Here is an 18414-nt window from a genome sequence, read left to right as displayed (position 1 = left end):
GTATTTACATGTCCACGGTTTAATAGTATTGTTGATTTTCTATCTATCCTTCCGGGTCAGGGGTTTATTTTTTTTGTTTCTATATGCAGTTAAAGCACGATGCTATCACGTTAGCTCGTAGCTAAAGCATTTCGCCGATGTATTATCGTGGAGATAAAAGGCACTGAATGTCCATTTTGCGTTCTCGACTCTCATTTTCAAGAGGATATAGTATCCGAGGTGGTTTAAAATACAAATCCGTGATCCACAATAGAAAAAGGAGAGAGTGTGGAATCCAATGAGCCAGCTTGTACCTAAGTTACGGTCAGAGCGAAAAAAGATACGTCCATCACTGCCTCTCAAGTCGTTCACTGTAACGTTCCTCATCTACGAATCTTTCATCCTCGCTCAAATTAATGGGGTAATCATCACTTTCTCGGTCCGAATCTCTCTCGCTCCATTGTAAACAATGGGGAATTGTGAGGAATACTAGCTCCTGTGACGTCACGCTACTTCCGCTACAGGCAAGGCTTTTTTTTTATCAGCGAGCAAAAGTTGCGAACTTTATCGTCGATTTTCTCTACTAAATCCTTTCAGCAAAAATATGGCAATATCGCGAAATGATCAAGTATGACACATAGAATGGATCTGCTATTCCCGTTTAAATAAAAAAAAATCATTTCAGTAGGCCTTTAAATGGCATGAGTATTGCACAGGTGTGCCTTAGGTTGCCCACAATAAAAGGCCAATCTGAAATGTACAGTTTTATCACACAGCACAATGCCACAGATGTTGCAAGTTTTGAGGGTACGTGCAGTTGGCATGCTGACTTCCCTACCATAAACTGTCTGCAAAGGCCTTACAGAGAATTTGGCAGTACATCCAACCAGCCTCACAATCACAGACCACGTGTTACCACACAAGCCCAGCACCTCCACATTCATCAGGGGCACCTCCATGATCATCAGCTGCAACACCCATCCATCCATTCATCTTCTTCCGCTTATCCGAGGTCGGGTCGCGGGCGCAGCAGCCTAAGCAGAGAAGCCCAGACTTCCCTCTCCCCAGCCACTTCGTCCAGCTCCTCCCGGGGGATCCCGAAGCGTTCCCAGGCCAGCCGGGAGACATAGTCTTCCCAACGTGTCCTGGGTCTTCCCTGTGGCCTCCTACCGGTCGGACGTGCCCGAAACACCTCCCTAGGGAGGCGTTCGGGTGGCATCCTGACCAGATGCTCGAACCACCTCATCTGGCTCCTCTCCATGTGGAGGAGCAGCGGCTTTACTTTGAGCTCCTCCCGGATGACAGAGCTTCTCACCCTATCTCTAAGGTAGAGCCCCGCCACCCGGCGGAGGAAGCTCATTTTGGCCGCTTGTACCCGTGATCTTGTCCTTTCGGTCATAACCCAAAGCTCATGACCATAGGTGAGAATGGGAACGTAGATCGACCGGTAAATTGAGAGCTTTGCCTTCCGGCTCAGCTCCTTCTTCACCACAACGGATTGATACAGCATCCGCATTACTGAAGACGCCGCACCGATCCGCCTGTCGTTCTCACCATCCACTCTTCTCTCACTCGTGAACAAGACTCCGAGGTACTTGAACTCCTCCACTTGGGGCAAGGTCTCCTCCCCAACCCGGAGCTGCAACACTTGGCTTGCAAAACTAAATAATTTCTGCACAAAGGGTGAGAAACCATCTCAGGGAAGCTTATCTGCATGTTGTAAATGTTGTAAATGGAGTGGCCCATGTGGGGGTGGAGTTGTGGTATGGGCAGGCGTATGTTATGGACAACGAACGCAAGTGGATGTTATTGATGGCATTTTGAATGCACAGAGATACCAATACTTGACAATCAAGGCACACTGGTTGCCAAGAAGGCTTCTCTCTATGCTGGCCTTGCCTCTCAGTCGAGGCTGGATTGTTCTTAAACGCTTTGTGTTTGGATTGTTTATTATTATCCTTCTACTTTCATTGCATTTATGAGGCCTTTAACATACATGAAAACTCCAACAATTTTTGCAGGCGCATCAGGTTTATATTTTTGGAGGCCTTAAAACATTATTATTATTTTTTTAAATGACCCCCTGCTAGCAGATTCACGTATCATCACAAGAATCGATGGAGACATCTATCAAGAGAGGACGCATGCAAAAGTCTCAAGAAGCCATATTTGAAAATAAACAGGAAGTCATCTTGGTTTCCGTTTTAGGCTAAAAACATGAGGGTTTTATTTTAACCAACTCCTTCATGGGACTTTGCAGAGGTGGGACCAAGTTATTGCTTTGCAAGTCACAAGTAAGTCTCAGGTCTTTGCCCTCAAGTCTCGAGTCAAGTCCCGAATCAAGACAGGCAAGTCCCGAGTCAAGTCCAAAGTCAAGACTGGAAAGTCTCAAGTCAAGTCCCAAGTCCTGCATTTTGAGTTTCGAGTCCTTTCAAGTCCTTTTAACCACAGACTAATATTTTTACACAGATTGTGTATGCTTTTAAAACGCTGTATTTATTCATTAAAACAAGTGCATTTGAAATTGCAGGGAAAAAAATAGTGCTGACATTGCAATTCATAATAGCACTATTAACCAGTCATTTTAATAGTTTAAACAATTTTAAACATTTAACTCATTCCTTTACAGAATAAACACATTTGCAAAAACAAACATTAACATACTATTGGTTGTATTTTATGAAAATAATATTACCACAGAGTTGAGAAGGAGCAAAGATCTTCAATATTTGTATGTGAAAATCACAAATAAATCTTCTGGGGGAGGATGACCCCCCTACAGGGGTTTGGTTTACAAACTTTCAGCCCCACCTAAAACAAAATTCACCAGCCGCCACTGATTATGATGCATTCTCATTTTAGGCAAAATATAAGACAATACTTTCTTAACAGTATAATTGTAACCAGGAATAAGTCTTCAAGTAACAATATTCAAATACTAACATTGTTGGGTAAAACAGCATTTGGTTTTATTCTGAATGTAGTGAAACAAATTGGTGGTTTTAGCTGATATAAAGACTTTCAGGTGTTTATATATGTTTAAGTATTTGGCAGACGCTTTTATCCAAAGCGACATACATAAAAAAATACATACATAACAATCACTGTAAACATGATCATTTAAGGGAAGAATGTAATACAAAATATCAATACAAAGTGTCAAGACAGAATAAACTCTCTGCTGCTGCAGCAACAGAGATACAGTCTATAGGTCCCTAAGATATATAGATATCTAATGTATTCATACATTGTTTATGTAGGATATACGCATGTATATATAACCTAATCATATTGTTTCTTCAATTTAAAAATAGCTTACCGTTTTTTCCCCCCTTCTGTGGGATTATATTCCCAGTTTTGATCTCGGACGTCTGGTCACTTATAGCGTATAAGAATATTATATTACTGTTAAGCAAACTATGAATAATAAAACTCGCCAAAACATGTGTCCGTTATCATAGCTACACGTATGACAAAAAACCGCGTGAAAATCAGTGGTATTCAGTGAGGTAAGATGAATTAAATGCGCTGACAGTTCATTGCTCCTGCCAAATCAATTGCACTGGGTGGAGCGGATCACCACTCCAAGATGGCGGCCCCGCGTCTCGTCTGCGCCAGTAGGCAGTAGCGCTCGATGCTGCGTACCCTTATAAGATGTCTATGGTTATAACGTTAGCAGTGAGTTTACAGCCTCACTGATTTAACTACACAGCAAATAAAAGTCATGTTACTTAGCCAATAAACGTTATCTTACATTCAAAACTTACCCTTCTTTGTGCAACTTCAAATGTCGAAGGAAGTTGGAAGTTGTTGCGTCTCCGTCTGTAATATTCGAACTGCGTGATTTGCATACGCAATTCGTTTTTTGTTGACCAAGTCGTAGTTTTTATACCCGAACGAAACCAACTTTGGCATAATTGTTTCTCTCTGCCGCATTGTTTGACAACTCTTGTTCGGTGGTTGTCCTGCAATTTGATTGGCTGAATGCTGTGTGATGACAACAACGTATAACTAATTTGATTGGCTGTTGTACTGACAGCACACCAGCTGACAGGCAGCACACACGCTGATAGACAGACAGACACGTATAAAATGAAAGCTACGGAGCGCTCCCAAATAACTTTTTAAGCTTTGGGTTTTGGGGAAAGTAGCAAGTCATGTCAAGTCAAAAGGCTCAAGTCCAAGTGAAGTCACAAGTCATTGATGTTAAAGTCTAAGTCGAGTTGCAAGTCTCTTTACATTTCGTCAAGTCGAGTCTAAAGTCATCAAATTCATGACTCGAGTCTGACTCGAGTCCAAGTCATGTGACTCGAGTCCACACCTCTGGGACTTTGACCTAATGAGTTGTGGTTAAAATTAGAGATGTCCAATAATGGCTTTTTTGCCGATATTTCGATATTGTCCAACTCTTAATTACCGATTCCGATATCAACCGATACCGATATATACAGTCAAGGAATTAACACATTATTATGCCTAATTTTGTTGTAATGCCCCACTGGATGCATTAAACAATGTAACTTTACCATGAATTGATTAATGTGGACCCCGACTCAAACAAGTTGAAAAACTTATTCGGGTGTTACTATTTAGTGGTCAATTGTACGGAATATGTACTGTACTGTGCAATCTACTAATACAAGTTTCAATCAATCAATCAAAAACAAGGTTTTCCAAAATAGGAGAACAACTTCAACTCCAGTTATGGAAAAAAGTGCCAAAATGGCACTGCCATATTTATTATTGAAGTCACAAAGTGCATTATTTTTTTTAAATGCCTCAAAACAGCAGCTTGGAATTTGGGACATGCTCTCACTGAGATAATCCTGATACCCACTACAACTATGGGAAATACTATACTTTGACTTTCACAAAGTGCATTATTAGGTAGGCAGGGTTGGGTTGGGGCGGGGTTTTGTGGTAGCAGGGGTGTATATTGTAGCGTCCCGGAAGAGTTAGTGCTGCAAGCGGTTCTGGGTATTTGTTCTGTTGTGTTTATGTTGTGTTATGGTGCGGATGTTCTGGCGAAATGTGTTTGTCATTCTTGTTTGGTGTGGGTTCACAGTGTGGCGCATATTTGTAACAGTGTTAAAGTTGTTTATACACTCACCCTCAGTGTGACCTGTATTGCTGTTGACCAAGTATGGATTGCATTCACTTGTGTGTGTGAGAAAGCCGCATATATTATGTGACTGGACCGGCACGCTGTTTGTATGGAGGAGAAGCAGACGTGACGACAGGTTGTAGAGGATGCTAAAGGCAGCGCCTTTAAGGCACGTCCCCAATATTGTTGTCCGGGAGAAATTCGGGAGGGGCACTGAAATTCGGGAGTCCCCCGGGAAAATCGGGAGGTTGAAACCGATACCGATAATTTCCGATATTACATTTTATCGGACATCTCTAGTTAAAATGAAAGGTAGACAAATGGGTGATGATAAATTGGGAAGAAAATGCGTGGCATGGATCTGATAGCAACAATTTAAGCAACGCAAAACTTGTATGATGAATAAGAAATTATTTTTCCTCGCATAACTACTTTTGCGGCCTCCCAGAGAATGCGCGCCGTGATTTCTGGTTGATCATTAAAATCTAAAAAATCTGTCCATTCTTTCTCAAAATAGTTGAGGAAGTCTGGGTCCTTTAGTAGTGATGTATTAAGTCTCCATTGTTTTATAGGTGCAGTTATAGTTTTGTTAGTGAGGGAAAGTGAGACAGGTGCATGGTCACTGATGATGATAGGATGAATGTGAATGTTTGCGATATCAGATAAAATTGAGCTACTAGTTAAAAAGTAATCAATGCGAGAGAATGAGTGGTGAACTGGGGAAAAATAAGTGTATTCCCTAAGAGTGGGGTGATAAGAACGCCAGGCATCGCAAAGACCATAATTGTTCATATATTGCTTAAGTATTACCACTGATTGAGACTCACGGTGACTCCCAGTCACTCTGGACCGATCTATATTTGGATTAAATACTAAGTTGAGGTCCCCTCCTAGAATCAAGCAGTGGTTTGAGTGAGGAGAAAGTGAAGAGAAGAAAGTGTGAAAAAAGGAGGGGTCATCAACATTTGGACCATAAATGTTGGCGATACATAAGTTTCTCCCGTCAACAGAAATATTAAGAATGATGTATCTTCCCTCTATGTCCCTCACAATTTTGACAAAATAGGTAGATAAATGACACAATATATTACTGCATATGTCAGCAGACTAATTAGGAGCCTTTTTTTGTTTACTTACTACTAAAAGACAAGTTGTCTAGTATGTTTACTATTTTATTTAAAGGCCTACTGAAATGATTTTTTTTATTTAAACGGGAATAGCAGATCCATTCTATGTGTCATACTTGATCCTTTCGCGATATTGCCATATTTTTGCTGAAAGGATTTAGTAGAGAAAATCGACGATAAAGTTCGCAACTTTTGCTCGCTGATAAAAAAAAGCCTTGCCTGTACCGGAAGTAGCGTGACGTCACAGGAGTTAGTATTCCTCACAATTCCCCATTGTTTACAATGGAGCGAGAGATTCGGAGCGACAAAGCGACGATTACCCCATTAATTTGAGCGAGGATGAAAGATTCGTAGATGAGGAACGTTACAGTGAATGACTACAGAGGCAGTGATGGACGTATCTTTTTTCGCTCTGACCGTAACTTAGGTACAAGCTGGCTCATTGGATTCCACACTCTCTCCTTTTTCTACTGTGGATCACGGATTTGTATTTTAAACCACCTCGGATGCTATATCATCTTGAAAATGAGAGTCGAGCATGCGAAATGGACATTTAAAGTGACTTTTATCTCCACGACAATACATCGGTGACACACTTAGCTACTGAGCTAACGTGATAGCATCGTTCTCAAATGAAGATAGAAACAAAAGAAATAAACCCCTGACTGGAAGGATAGACAGAAGATCAACAATACTATTAAACCATGTACATGTAACTACACGGTTAAAAATTCTCAGCCTGGTAAGGCTTAACAATGCTGTTGCTAACGACGCTAAGGCTAATTTAGCAACTTAGCAACCGGACCTCACAGAACTATGATAAAAACATTAGCGCTCCACCTACGCCAGCCAGCCCCCATCTTCCCATCAACAGCCGTGCTCACCTGCGTTCTAGCGATCGACGGCGCGACGAAGGACTTCATCCGTGGGTTTGGCGGCAAACATCGGCTAGGCGTAGTAAGTAGTCCTTCTTGTGTTGCTGTAAGTATTGTACTTAGCCGCTAATACACCGATCGATCCCACCTACAACGTTCTTCTTTGCAGCCTCCATTGTTCATTAAACAAATTGCAAAAGATTCACCAACACAGATGTCCAGAATAATGTGGAATTTTGTCGAAGAAAACAAGAGGTTTTTGTATCGGGTCGATGGGGTACAACCACTTCTGTGGATTTTGTGACGTCACGCGCATAAATCATATCCAAAGGAGTTTTTCAACCGGAAGTGTGGCGGGAATTTTAAAATTGCACTTTATAAGTTAACCCGGCCGTATTGGCATGTGTTTCAATGTTAAGATTTCATCATTGATATATAAACTATCAGACTGCGTGGTCGGTAGTAGTGGGTTTCAGTAGGCCTTTAAGGACAAACTTGCAATAAGAAACATATATTTAATGTACCCTAAAGTAAAGTCAATAATGCAAGTTTTTGTGGTCCCCTTTATTTAGAAAAGTACTGAAAAGTATCGAAATGTATCGCAATACATTTTGGTACCGGTACTAAAATATTGATACTGGGACAACACTACTCTACACCGTGACTGCTTGTAAGTACTCTGTACGTGTGCGTTGCCGAACATGTGCCTCTACTCCAGCAATATAAGTCTGTAAAAAAAATAAAATTAAAAAATTAAAATTAAAAAAATTAAAATAGTACCGGTATGTTTCAGAGGCAGTATAGTACTGTTTTTAATTAACTAGTACCTCGATACTTTATTAATACCAGTATACTGTACAAGCCTAATGTGTGTCTGTGGCGTAATCAGACAGCGTGTGAAACAGAAGGTTGTAAATGAAGTGAGACTATTTGAGACATTTTGTGAAGACAGGTCATAATGCTTGGATTGTAAAGAAGTAATGGTATCGTAGATCACGCGCTGTAAGAGCGCAAGGATGAGCAGGACCGGGCTTGCCAAGCAGGCAGGCAACAATGTCCTGGATATTGTTCTAAATGTCACTGATTGCTGCAGCCGGAAGGGACAAAAGGGACAAACCACGTTGACATTTACTGCTGATTGGCTCGGGGATGGGACACATCATTCATGCTTCTTTGTTCGGATGCCTGGCTTTAAGAGAGTAACAGAGAAATGTCTCTCCTTCGGCTGTTTGGTTAACGTCATTGCTCAAATAAATACCTGCGCCGTGGAACATTTGCACAAGCTGAATCATCATTTACTGCCCTCTCCACACTGCAAAAACTGAAATCTAAGTAAGATTAAATATCTCAAATAAGGGTGATATTTGCTTATTTTCTGTCTGATAAGATCATTCTTCTCACTAAGCAGATTTTATGTTAGAGTGTTTTACTTGTTTTAAGGGTTTTGGTCCTAAATGATCTCAGTAAGATATTACAGCTTGTTGCTGAGATTTGATGACCTATATTGAGTAAAACATGCTTGAAACTAGAATATCAACTGTTGCAAAGCTGTGTCATCAACACTCACAAGTATAAAACTACTTTTTCAAAGTACTAATTTCTTATTTCAAGCATGAAATAAAAAATCATGACTTTGACACAGTTGTGTCTCATAATTAAAACAGATGACAGCCAAATGGACTTTGCTGTTTTATTTTCAATGAAACAATAGAAAAGATGTACAGTTGGCACAGTACAGTACGGCGGACAGCGGAAACGCTTAAAGGACACCCTAAAGGCCAGTCTCAAGGGCTGTGGTCTGGACCCAGAGACCTGGGAAGCCTAAGCCCAACACCGTTCAAACTGGCGCTCTGCAGTCTGGCATGGTGTAGCAGACTTCGAGGAAAAACGCATCCATGAAGCCGAACAGAAGCGACAGCTCCGCAAGACCAGAGACAGTTCCTCCCTCTCAGCCAGCCACCCCCCAGCCATACCCTGCCCTCACTGCAGCTGGTCATTCCGCGCAAGGATTGGCCTCATCAGCCATCTTCGCACACATAAATCAACGTGAAGTCACCTGGTCATCTTCGAAAACGAAGGACGAACATGATGATATATATATATATATATATATATATATATATATATATATATATATATATATATATATATATATATATATATATATATATATATATATATGTACACTACCGTTCAAAAGTTTGGGGTCACCCAAACAATTTTGTGGAATAGCCTTCATTTCTAAGAACAAGAATAGACTGTCGAGTTTCAGATGAAAGTTCTCTTTTTCTGGCCATTTTGAGCGTTTAATTGACCCCACAAATGTGATGCTCCAGAAACTCAATCGGCTCAAAGGAAGGTCAGTTTTGTAGCTTCTGTAACGAGCTAAACTGTTTTCACATGTGTGAACATGATTGCACAAGGGTTTTCTAATCATCAATTAGCCTTCTGAGCCAATGAGGAAACACATTGTACCATTAGAACACTGGAGTGATAGTTGCTGGAAATGGGCCTCTATACACCTATGTAGATATTGCACCAAAAACCAGACATTTGCAGCTAGAATAGTCATTTACCACATTAGCAATGTATAGAGTGTATTTCTTTAAAGTTAAGACTAGTTTCAAGTTATCTTCATTGAAAAGTACAGTGCTTTTCCTTCAAAAATAAGGACATTTCAATGTGACCCCAAACTTTTGAACGGTAGTGTATATATATTCCTTGCAAACTAATCGACTGAAAGAGCACGCACTTGGCCCGATGATGTCATGTTATCGATGGGAAAATGCATTTTTAGACAATGTGATTTGCCTGAGCGGCTCGTAGACCCCGAGAGTAACAAGCGGTTGCCTTTCCATTAAGAACAATAAATTAGTTTTTAGTATAAGTTTGCTGGTTTCAAGAAATGTAATGCCGAGTGCATATCATTATGTCAAGATAATGGCACTAGCATTTACTTCATTTAAGAATATTTTTCAATATATTGAGCAAAAAGGTTTTTTTTTTTCTACCGAGAAAAGTGCACTTGTTATTAGTGAGAATATACTTATTTTAAGGTATTTTTGGGTTCATTGAGGTTAGCTAATTTTACTTGTTTTGGAAAGTCTTGACAAGCCGAATTTTCTTGTTCTATTGGCAGATAATTTAGCTTAGTTCAAATAAAATACCCCTAATTTTTGTATTTTTTTTTTCTTGTTTTTGAACACTGACTTTTTGGAGTGTACCTGCGCCGAGGAACATTTGCACAAGCTGAGTCATCATTTACTGCCCTCTCCAAAGTATGTTGTCTCTTACCTGGCACGAGCACACGGAGCAGCGGTCACTGTCCAGCACCCACACCTGTCCGCTGTGCTTGACCTTGTTGTCATGGATACAGTCGCCGGTGCAGTTGTGTCCGTGGGGGCAGCGGCAGTCGTAGCCTCCCTCCAGGTTGAAGCAGATGGTGTCGTTGGCGCAGGTGTTCCCGCCCGTCTTGCACTCATTGATATCTGAGTGGGAAACAAAGACGACAACGTCACCATGCTTGTGTTGGATGCCCACATGGCTGCCCTACTTTATGCGTCAGACAACAGCTGTGGCTGTAGGCGAGGCCTTTTGCAGACCTCTAGGCTCTGCCTGGGGAGTGAAGCCGCAAGAGCGCTCAACTGTAGGATGGGGACATTCCATGTCGACATCTAAATACCAACAATAGCATTTCATTACTGAGCCGAAAGGACCGGGGTTATAGTGCCATGAAAAAGGTTTTTCCCCCTGTCTAAAATTATTATAATTTTTTTTAACATATTCCCAATTTCAATCTTTAAAACCATCCAAAATGTAAATGTTAGACAAAGATAACCTAAGAAAAAAGAAAATGCAGTTTTTAATGATCATTGACGGCGTGGCGAAGTTGGTAGAGTGGCCGTGTCAGCAATCGGAGGGTTGCTGGTTACTGGGGTTCAATCCCCACCTTCGACCATCCTAGTCATGTCCGTTGTGTCCTTGGGCAAGACACTTCACCCTTGCTCCTGATGGTTGCTGGTTAGCGCCTTGCATGGCAGCTCCCGCCATCAGTGTGTGAATGTGTGTGTGAATGGGTGAATGTGGAAATAGTGTCAAAGCGCTTTGAGTACCTTGAAGGTAGAAAAGCGCTATACAAGTATAACCCATTTATTTATTTATTTATTTAACAGTTTTTAATGATGATTTAATGTTTTAACGGAAAAAAGATATCCAAACTTACCTGGACTATTAGTGTTGTCCCGATACCAATATAATAATAATTATTTCTATACTTTTTGGTACTTATCGGTACTTTTCTAAATAAAGGCCACCACAAAAAATTGCATTATTGGGTTTATTTTAACAAAAAAACTTAGGGTACATTAAACATACACTACCGTTTAAAAGTTTGGGGTCACCCAAACAATTTTGTGGAATAGCCTTCATTTCTAAGAACAAGAATAGACTGTCGAGTTTCAGATGAAAGTTCTCTTTTTCTGGCCATTTTGAGTGTTTAATTGACCCCACAAATGTGATGCTCCAGAAACTCAATCTGCTCAAAGGAAGGTCAGTTTTGTAGCTTCTGTAACGAGCTAAACTGTTTTCAGATGTGTGAACATGATTGCACAAGGGTTTTCTAATAATCAATTAGCCTTCTAAGCCAATGAGCAAACACATTGTACCATTAGAACACTGGAGTGATAGTTGCTGGAAATGGGCCTCTATACACCTATGAATATATTGCACCAAAAACCAGACATTTGCAGCTAGAATAGTCATTTACCACATTAGTAATGTATAGAGTGTATTTCTTTAAAGTTAAGACTAGTTTAAAGTTATCTTCATTGAAAAGTACAGTGCTTTTCCTTCAAAAATAAGGACATTTCAATGTGACCCCAAACTTTTGAACGGTATTGTATGTTTCTTATTGCAATTTAGTCCTTAAATAAAATAGTGAACATACAAGACAACTTGTCTTTTAGTAGTAAGTAAACAAACAAAGACTCCTAATTTAGTCTGCTGACGTATGCAGTAACATATTGTGTCATTTATTATTCTATTATTTTGTCAAAATTATTAAGGACAAGTGGTAGAAAATGAATTATTAATCTACTTGTTCATTTACTGTTAATATCTGCTTACTTTCTCTTTTAACATGTTCAATCTACACTTCTGTTAAAATGTAATAATCATTTATTATTCTGTTGTTTGATACTTTACATTAGTTTTGGATGTGACCACAAATTTGGATATCAATCTGATACCAAGTAGTTACAGGATCATACATTGGTCATATTCAAAGTCCTCGTGTGTCCAGGGACGTATTTCCTGAGTTTATAAACATAATATCCATTTTAAAAAAAAGAAAGAAGATGTTGTGATGCCAAAAACCGGTGCTTTTCAGAGGCAGTATAGTACCGAATATGATTAATTAGTATCGCTGTACTATACTAATACCGGTATACCGTACAACCCTAATATGGGCATCTGAGGTCTAACACCAATGACCTCTGACCTTACAGGTCTTTTTTTCTCTGGGTGAATGGAAAACAATCCCCAGAAAAACAGATGAATACAATATCCATCCATTCACACTCACATTCACACACTAGGGCCAATTTAGTGTTGCCAATCAACCTATCCCCAGGTGCATGTTTTTGGAGGTGGGAGGAAGCCGGAGCGTCCGGAGGGAACCCACGCAGTCACGGGGAGAACATGCAAACTCCACACAGAAAGATCCAGAGCCCGGGATTGAACCCAGGACTACTCAGGACCTTCGTATTGTGAGGCACATGCACTAACCCCTGTTCCACCGTGCTGCCAGTAAACAAACAAAGAAAGACTCCTAATTTAGTCTGCTGACATATGCAGTAACATATTGTATCATTTATTATTATTCTATTATTTTGTCAAAATTATCAAGGACAAGTGGTAGAAAATGAGTTATTAATCTACTTGTTCATTTACTGTTAATATCTGCTCATTTTCTCTTTTAACATGTTCTATCTACACTTCTTTTCAAATGTAATTTATTCTTCTGTTGTTTGGATGCTTTACATTAATCTTGGATGTGACCACAAATGTGGATATCCGATACCAAGTAGTTACAGGATCATACATTGGTTATATTCGAAGTCTTCATGTGTCCAGGGACATATTTCCTGACTTTATAAACACAATATGAATTTTTAAAAAATGAAAGAAGATGTTGTGATGCCAAAAAATATCAACGTAATCATAGTAGTATCGACTAGATACGCTCCTGTACTTGGTATCATTACAGTAGATGTCAGGTGTAGATCCACCAATGGCGTTTGTTTACAATTTGATGCCGGTGAGCTACGGTGTGGGGACTGGTACTTTTCAGAGGCGGTATAGTACCGAATATGATTCATTAAAGGCCTACTGAAACCCACTACTACCGACCACGCAGTCTGATAGTTTATATACCAATGATGAAATCTTAACATTATAACACATGCCAATACGGCCGGGTTAACTTATAAAGTGACATTTTAAATTTGCCGCTAAACTTCCGGTTCGAAACGCCTCTGAGGATGACGTATGCGCGTGACGTAGACCGGGGAACACGGGTATGCCTTCCACATTGAAGCCAATACGAAAAAGCTCTGTTTTCATTTCATAATTCCACAGTATTCTGGACATCTGTGTTCGTGAATCTGTTGCAATCATGTTCATTGCATTATGGAGAAGGAAGCTGAGCAAGCAAAGAAGAAAGTTGTCGGTGCGAAATGGACGTATTTTTCGAACGTAGTCAGCAACAACAGTACACAGCCGGCGCTTCTTTGTTTACATTCCCAAAAGATGCAGTCAAGATGGAAGAACTCGGATAACAGAGACTCTAACCAGGAGGACTTTTGACTTCGATACACAGACGCCTGTAGAGAACTGGGACAACACAGACTCTTACCAGGATTACTTTGATTTGGATGACAAAGACGCAGACGTGCTACTGTGAGTATGCAGCTTTGGCTTCTAAACATTTGATCGCTTGACCGTATGTGCGCAACTTTTTTTTGCGTATGTACGTAACTTTTTTTAAATATATAAGCTTTATGAACCTTGGGTTAGGTGAACGGTCTTTTGGGCTGAGTGATTGTGTGTGTTGATCAGGTGTTTGAATTGTATTGGCGTGTTCTATGGAGCTAGGAGCTAGCATAGGAGCTAGGAGCTAGCATAACAAACACGCAGGTGTTTTTATGCAGGATTAATTTGTGGCATATTAAATATAAGCCTGGTTGTGTTGTGGCTAATAGAGTATATATATGTCTTGTGTTTATTTACTGTTGTAGTCATTCCCAGCTGAATATCAGGTACCGTGAGTATGCAGCCTTGGCTGCTAAAAATTTGATAGCTTGACTGTATGTGCGCATCACGTACGTAACTTTTTAAAAATATATAAGCTTTATGAACCTTGGGTTAGGTGAACGGTCTTTTGGGCTGAGTGATTGTGTGTGTTGATCAGGTGTTTGAATTGTATTGGCGTGTTCTATGGAGCTAGGAGCTAGCAGAGGAGCTAGGAGCTAGCGTAACAAACACGCAGGTGTTTTTATGCAGGATTAATTTGTGGCATATTAAATATAAGCCTGGTTGTGTTGTGGCTAATAGAGTATATATATGTCTTGTGTTTATTTACTGTTGTAGTCATTCCCAGCTGAATATCAGGTCACCCCCGGCTCTCACAGCATCTTCCCTATCTGAATAGCTTCAACTCCCCACTAGTCCTTCACTTGCACTTTACTCATCCACAAATCTTTCATCCTCGCTCAAATTAATGGGGAAATTGTCGCTTTCTCGGTCCGAATCTCTCTCACTTCATGCGGCCATCATTGTAAACAATAGGGAACTTTGCGTATATGTTCAACTGACTACGTCACGCTACTTCCGGTAGGGGCAAGCCTTTTTTTTTATCAGATACCAAAAGTTGCAATCTTTATCGTCGTTGTTCTATACTAAATCCTTTCAGCAAAAATATGGCAATATCGCGAAATGATCAAGTATGACACATAGAATAGATCTGCTATCCCCGTTTAAATAAAAAAAATTCATTTCAGTAGGCCTTTAATATCGCGGTACTATACTAATACCGGTATACCATACAACCCTAATATGGGCATATGGGGTCTAACACCAATGACCTCTGACCTTACAGGTGTTTTTTTCTCTGGATGAATGGAAAACAATTCCCAGAAACATAGATGAATACAATATCTTCACATTTTTCACTTCCTGGAAGCTTAATGGCAGGTGTCCAGACAATACTTTCACCTGCAAAGTGGAACTACAGAAAAACAGTTTTCCCTTTCAAACTTTTCCCTTTAACAAACACACTTATTACACACACTTTTCTTCAGGCGCTCACTCAGAGTGACAGCCCAGATGGCGTCAACGAGTGGAGCGACGCCCGCGGTGTTGTTACAGGAAACCCTTCCATGTTAGTCTGGAATGATGGAGGCCTGCATGCTGACAGCCGACAACGCTTTAGACAGGCTGCATTGGAAGGGGGCAGGGGTGGATGCTTCCGGAAAAAATGAGCGAGACTTTGTGCATGTGTGTGCTGCTCAAAGATCATCAATATAACAGGAGCGCTCTGCTGTCTTTAAAGGGGAACTGCACCTTTTGGGGGGAATTTTGCCCATTGTTACAATTAGAGATGTCCGATAATGGCTTTTTTGCCGATATCCGATATTCCGATACTGTCCAACTCTTAATTACCGATTCCGATATCAACCGATACCGATATATACAGTCATGGAATTAACACATTATGCCTAATTTTGTTGTAATGCATTAAACAATGTAACAAGGTTTTCCAAAATAAATAAACTGAAGTTATGGAAAAAAATGCCAACATGGCACTGCCATATTTATTATTGAAGTCACAAAGTGCATTATTTTTTTTAACATGCCTCAAAACAGCCGCTTGGAATTTCTCCCTGAGAGAGCATGAGGAGGTTGAGGTGGGCGGGGTTGAGGTAGGGGGTAGCGGGGGGGGGGGTGTATATTGTAGCGTCCCGGAAGAGTTAGTGCTGCAAGGGGTTCTGGGTATTTGTTCTGTTGTGTTTACGTTGTGTTACGGTGCGGATGTTCTCCCGAAATGCATTTGTCATTCTTGTTTGGTGTGGGTTCACAGTGTGGCGCATATTTGTAACAGTGTTAAAGTTGTTTGTACGTCCACCCTCAGTGTGACCTGTATGGCTGTTGACCAAGTATGCCTTGCCTTCACTTGTGTGTGTGAAAAGCCGTAGATATTATGTGATTGGGCCGACACGCAAAGGCAGTTGCTTTAAGGTTTATTGGCGCTCTGTACTTCTCCCTACGTCCGTGTACACAGCGGCGTTTTAAAAAGTCATAAATTTTACTTTTTGAAACCGATACCGATAATTTCCGATATTACATTTTAAAGCATTTATCGGCCGATAATATCGGCAGTCCGATATTATCGGACATCTCTAGTTACAATCATAATCAGAGACATGACGACGGATGGATTTAAAAAACAAAAACAAAAAAACATTCTAAATATTACATAAACATAAATAAAAGTCTGCTCACTGCAAAAAGTCAGTGTTCAAAAACAAGAAAAAAAAAAAGAGAGGTACTTTATTTGAACTAAGCAAAATTATCTGCCAATAGAACAAGAAAATTTGGCTTGTCAAGACTTTCCAAAACAAGTAAAATTAGCTAACCTCAATGAACCCAAAAATACCTTAAATTAAGTATATTTGTCAAGACTTGGTCTTTGGCGTGGTTTACTCTCCCGTGGTGCAAACGAATTGGACCATACGTGGCGTGCAGGTGAGGACATGTTTAATCGTTTAACTCAAACAAAAGGTACAAACAAAAGGCGCTCACAGAGGAGGTAACAAACTTGGCTATGACAAAACAAAAGGCGCGCACAAAGGCGGAAGTAGAAAACTAGACTATGAAACAAAAGACATGCACGTGGGCACAAAACTATGAACAATAAACAAAACTTACTTGGCAGGATGAAACAAGAACTAACGTGACAAGGAACTGTGAACATGGCATGAATGTGTGATGTCGCCAGGACGAACAACAGAAACAGAAAAGCCTATATAGTGACATGATAAGTGAAAACAGGTGCGTGACTAACTGTGAAAACGTGAGACAGGTGTGTGTGAGTCCAAACGTGGAACAGGTGAAACTAATGGTTGCTATGGTGACAAACAAAACCAGGAAGTGAAACAAGGAACTAAGGAAGTGTCCAAAAAACAAAACAGCACATGGCCAAACAAAAACATGAACACAGACATGACAATATTCTCACTAATAACAAGTGCACTTTTCTTGGTAAAAAAAAGAGACCTTTTTGCTCAATATGTTGAAAAATATTCTTAAATTAAGTAAACGCTAGTGCCATTATCTTGACATAATGATATGCGCTCGGCATTACATTTCTTGAAACCAGCAAACATATACTAAAAACTAATTTATTGTTCTTAATGGAAAGGCAACAAGTTTCTTAGCCGCACAGGCAAATCATATGGTCTAAAAATGCATTTTTCCATCCATAACATGACATCATCGCGCCAAGTGCGTGCTCTTTCAGTCAATTAGTGCGTATATATACAGCCCGGCCCCCGGCCAACATTTTTTTAATTGTAATTTTGAGGAATTTATCTGGATGTGCATGAACTATTTCTGTTCAAAATTGTTTGAAATGTCACATGTCAAATGTTTAAATAGTCAGTTTACTGTACTGTGCCAACTGTACTACTATATGAGTACGTATTTTCTATTGTTTCATTGAAAATAAAACAGCAAAGTCCATTTGGCTGTCATCTGTTTTAATTATGGACACAGTTGTGTCAAAATCAGGATTTTTTTTTCATGCTTGAAATAAGAAATTATTACTTAAAAAAGTAGTTTTATACTTGTGAGTGTTGATGACACAGCTTTGCAACAGTTGATGTTCTAGTTTCAAGCATGTTTTACTCAATATAGGTCATCAAATCTCAGCAACAAGCTGGAATATCTTACTGAGATCATTTAGGACCAAAACACTTAAAACGAGTAAAACACTCTAACATAAAAATCTGCTTAGTGAGAAGAATTATCTTATCAGACAGAAAAAAAGCAAATATCACCCTTATTTGAGATATTTAATCTTACTTAGATATCAGTTTTTGCAGTGCTTACAGCGGGAGCGCCACTATTCCGCCCATAAAATCCGATAAATAACCATCCTAAAAGCGCCCAAAATATTCCATTTACATTTGGTGGCTTGAATATTAACCAAGCAGTCGGTCTTTAAAAATAGCAGAGCAATCCTGTTGAGGATCTTTGAATAATGCTTTGCTCC

At 39.9% G+C, this 18414-nt stretch overlaps 1 protein-coding gene across 3 annotated transcripts in view; it reads right to left on the bottom strand.

The window, feature by feature from the left end:
- The window catches only part of nell2a (neural EGFL like 2a), a 442132-nt gene that overhangs the window by 49625 nt on the left and 374093 nt on the right, over positions 1-18414 (bottom strand). For all 3 annotated transcript variants that reach the window (XM_062035926.1, XM_062035927.1, XM_062035925.1), the window contains one exon: positions 10380-10573. In XM_062035926.1, coding sequence (XP_061891910.1) covers positions 10380-10573 — 194 coding nt within the window. The remainder of the gene's footprint in view (positions 1-10379; positions 10574-18414) is intronic.

The sequence above is a fragment of the Entelurus aequoreus genome, linkage group LG24, assembly GCF_033978785.1.
Source record: "Entelurus aequoreus isolate RoL-2023_Sb linkage group LG24, RoL_Eaeq_v1.1, whole genome shotgun sequence".
In the NCBI taxonomy this organism is placed as follows: Eukaryota; Metazoa; Chordata; class Actinopteri; order Syngnathiformes; family Syngnathidae; genus Entelurus; species Entelurus aequoreus.
This window is presented reverse-complemented; position numbering and strand designations above follow the sequence as displayed.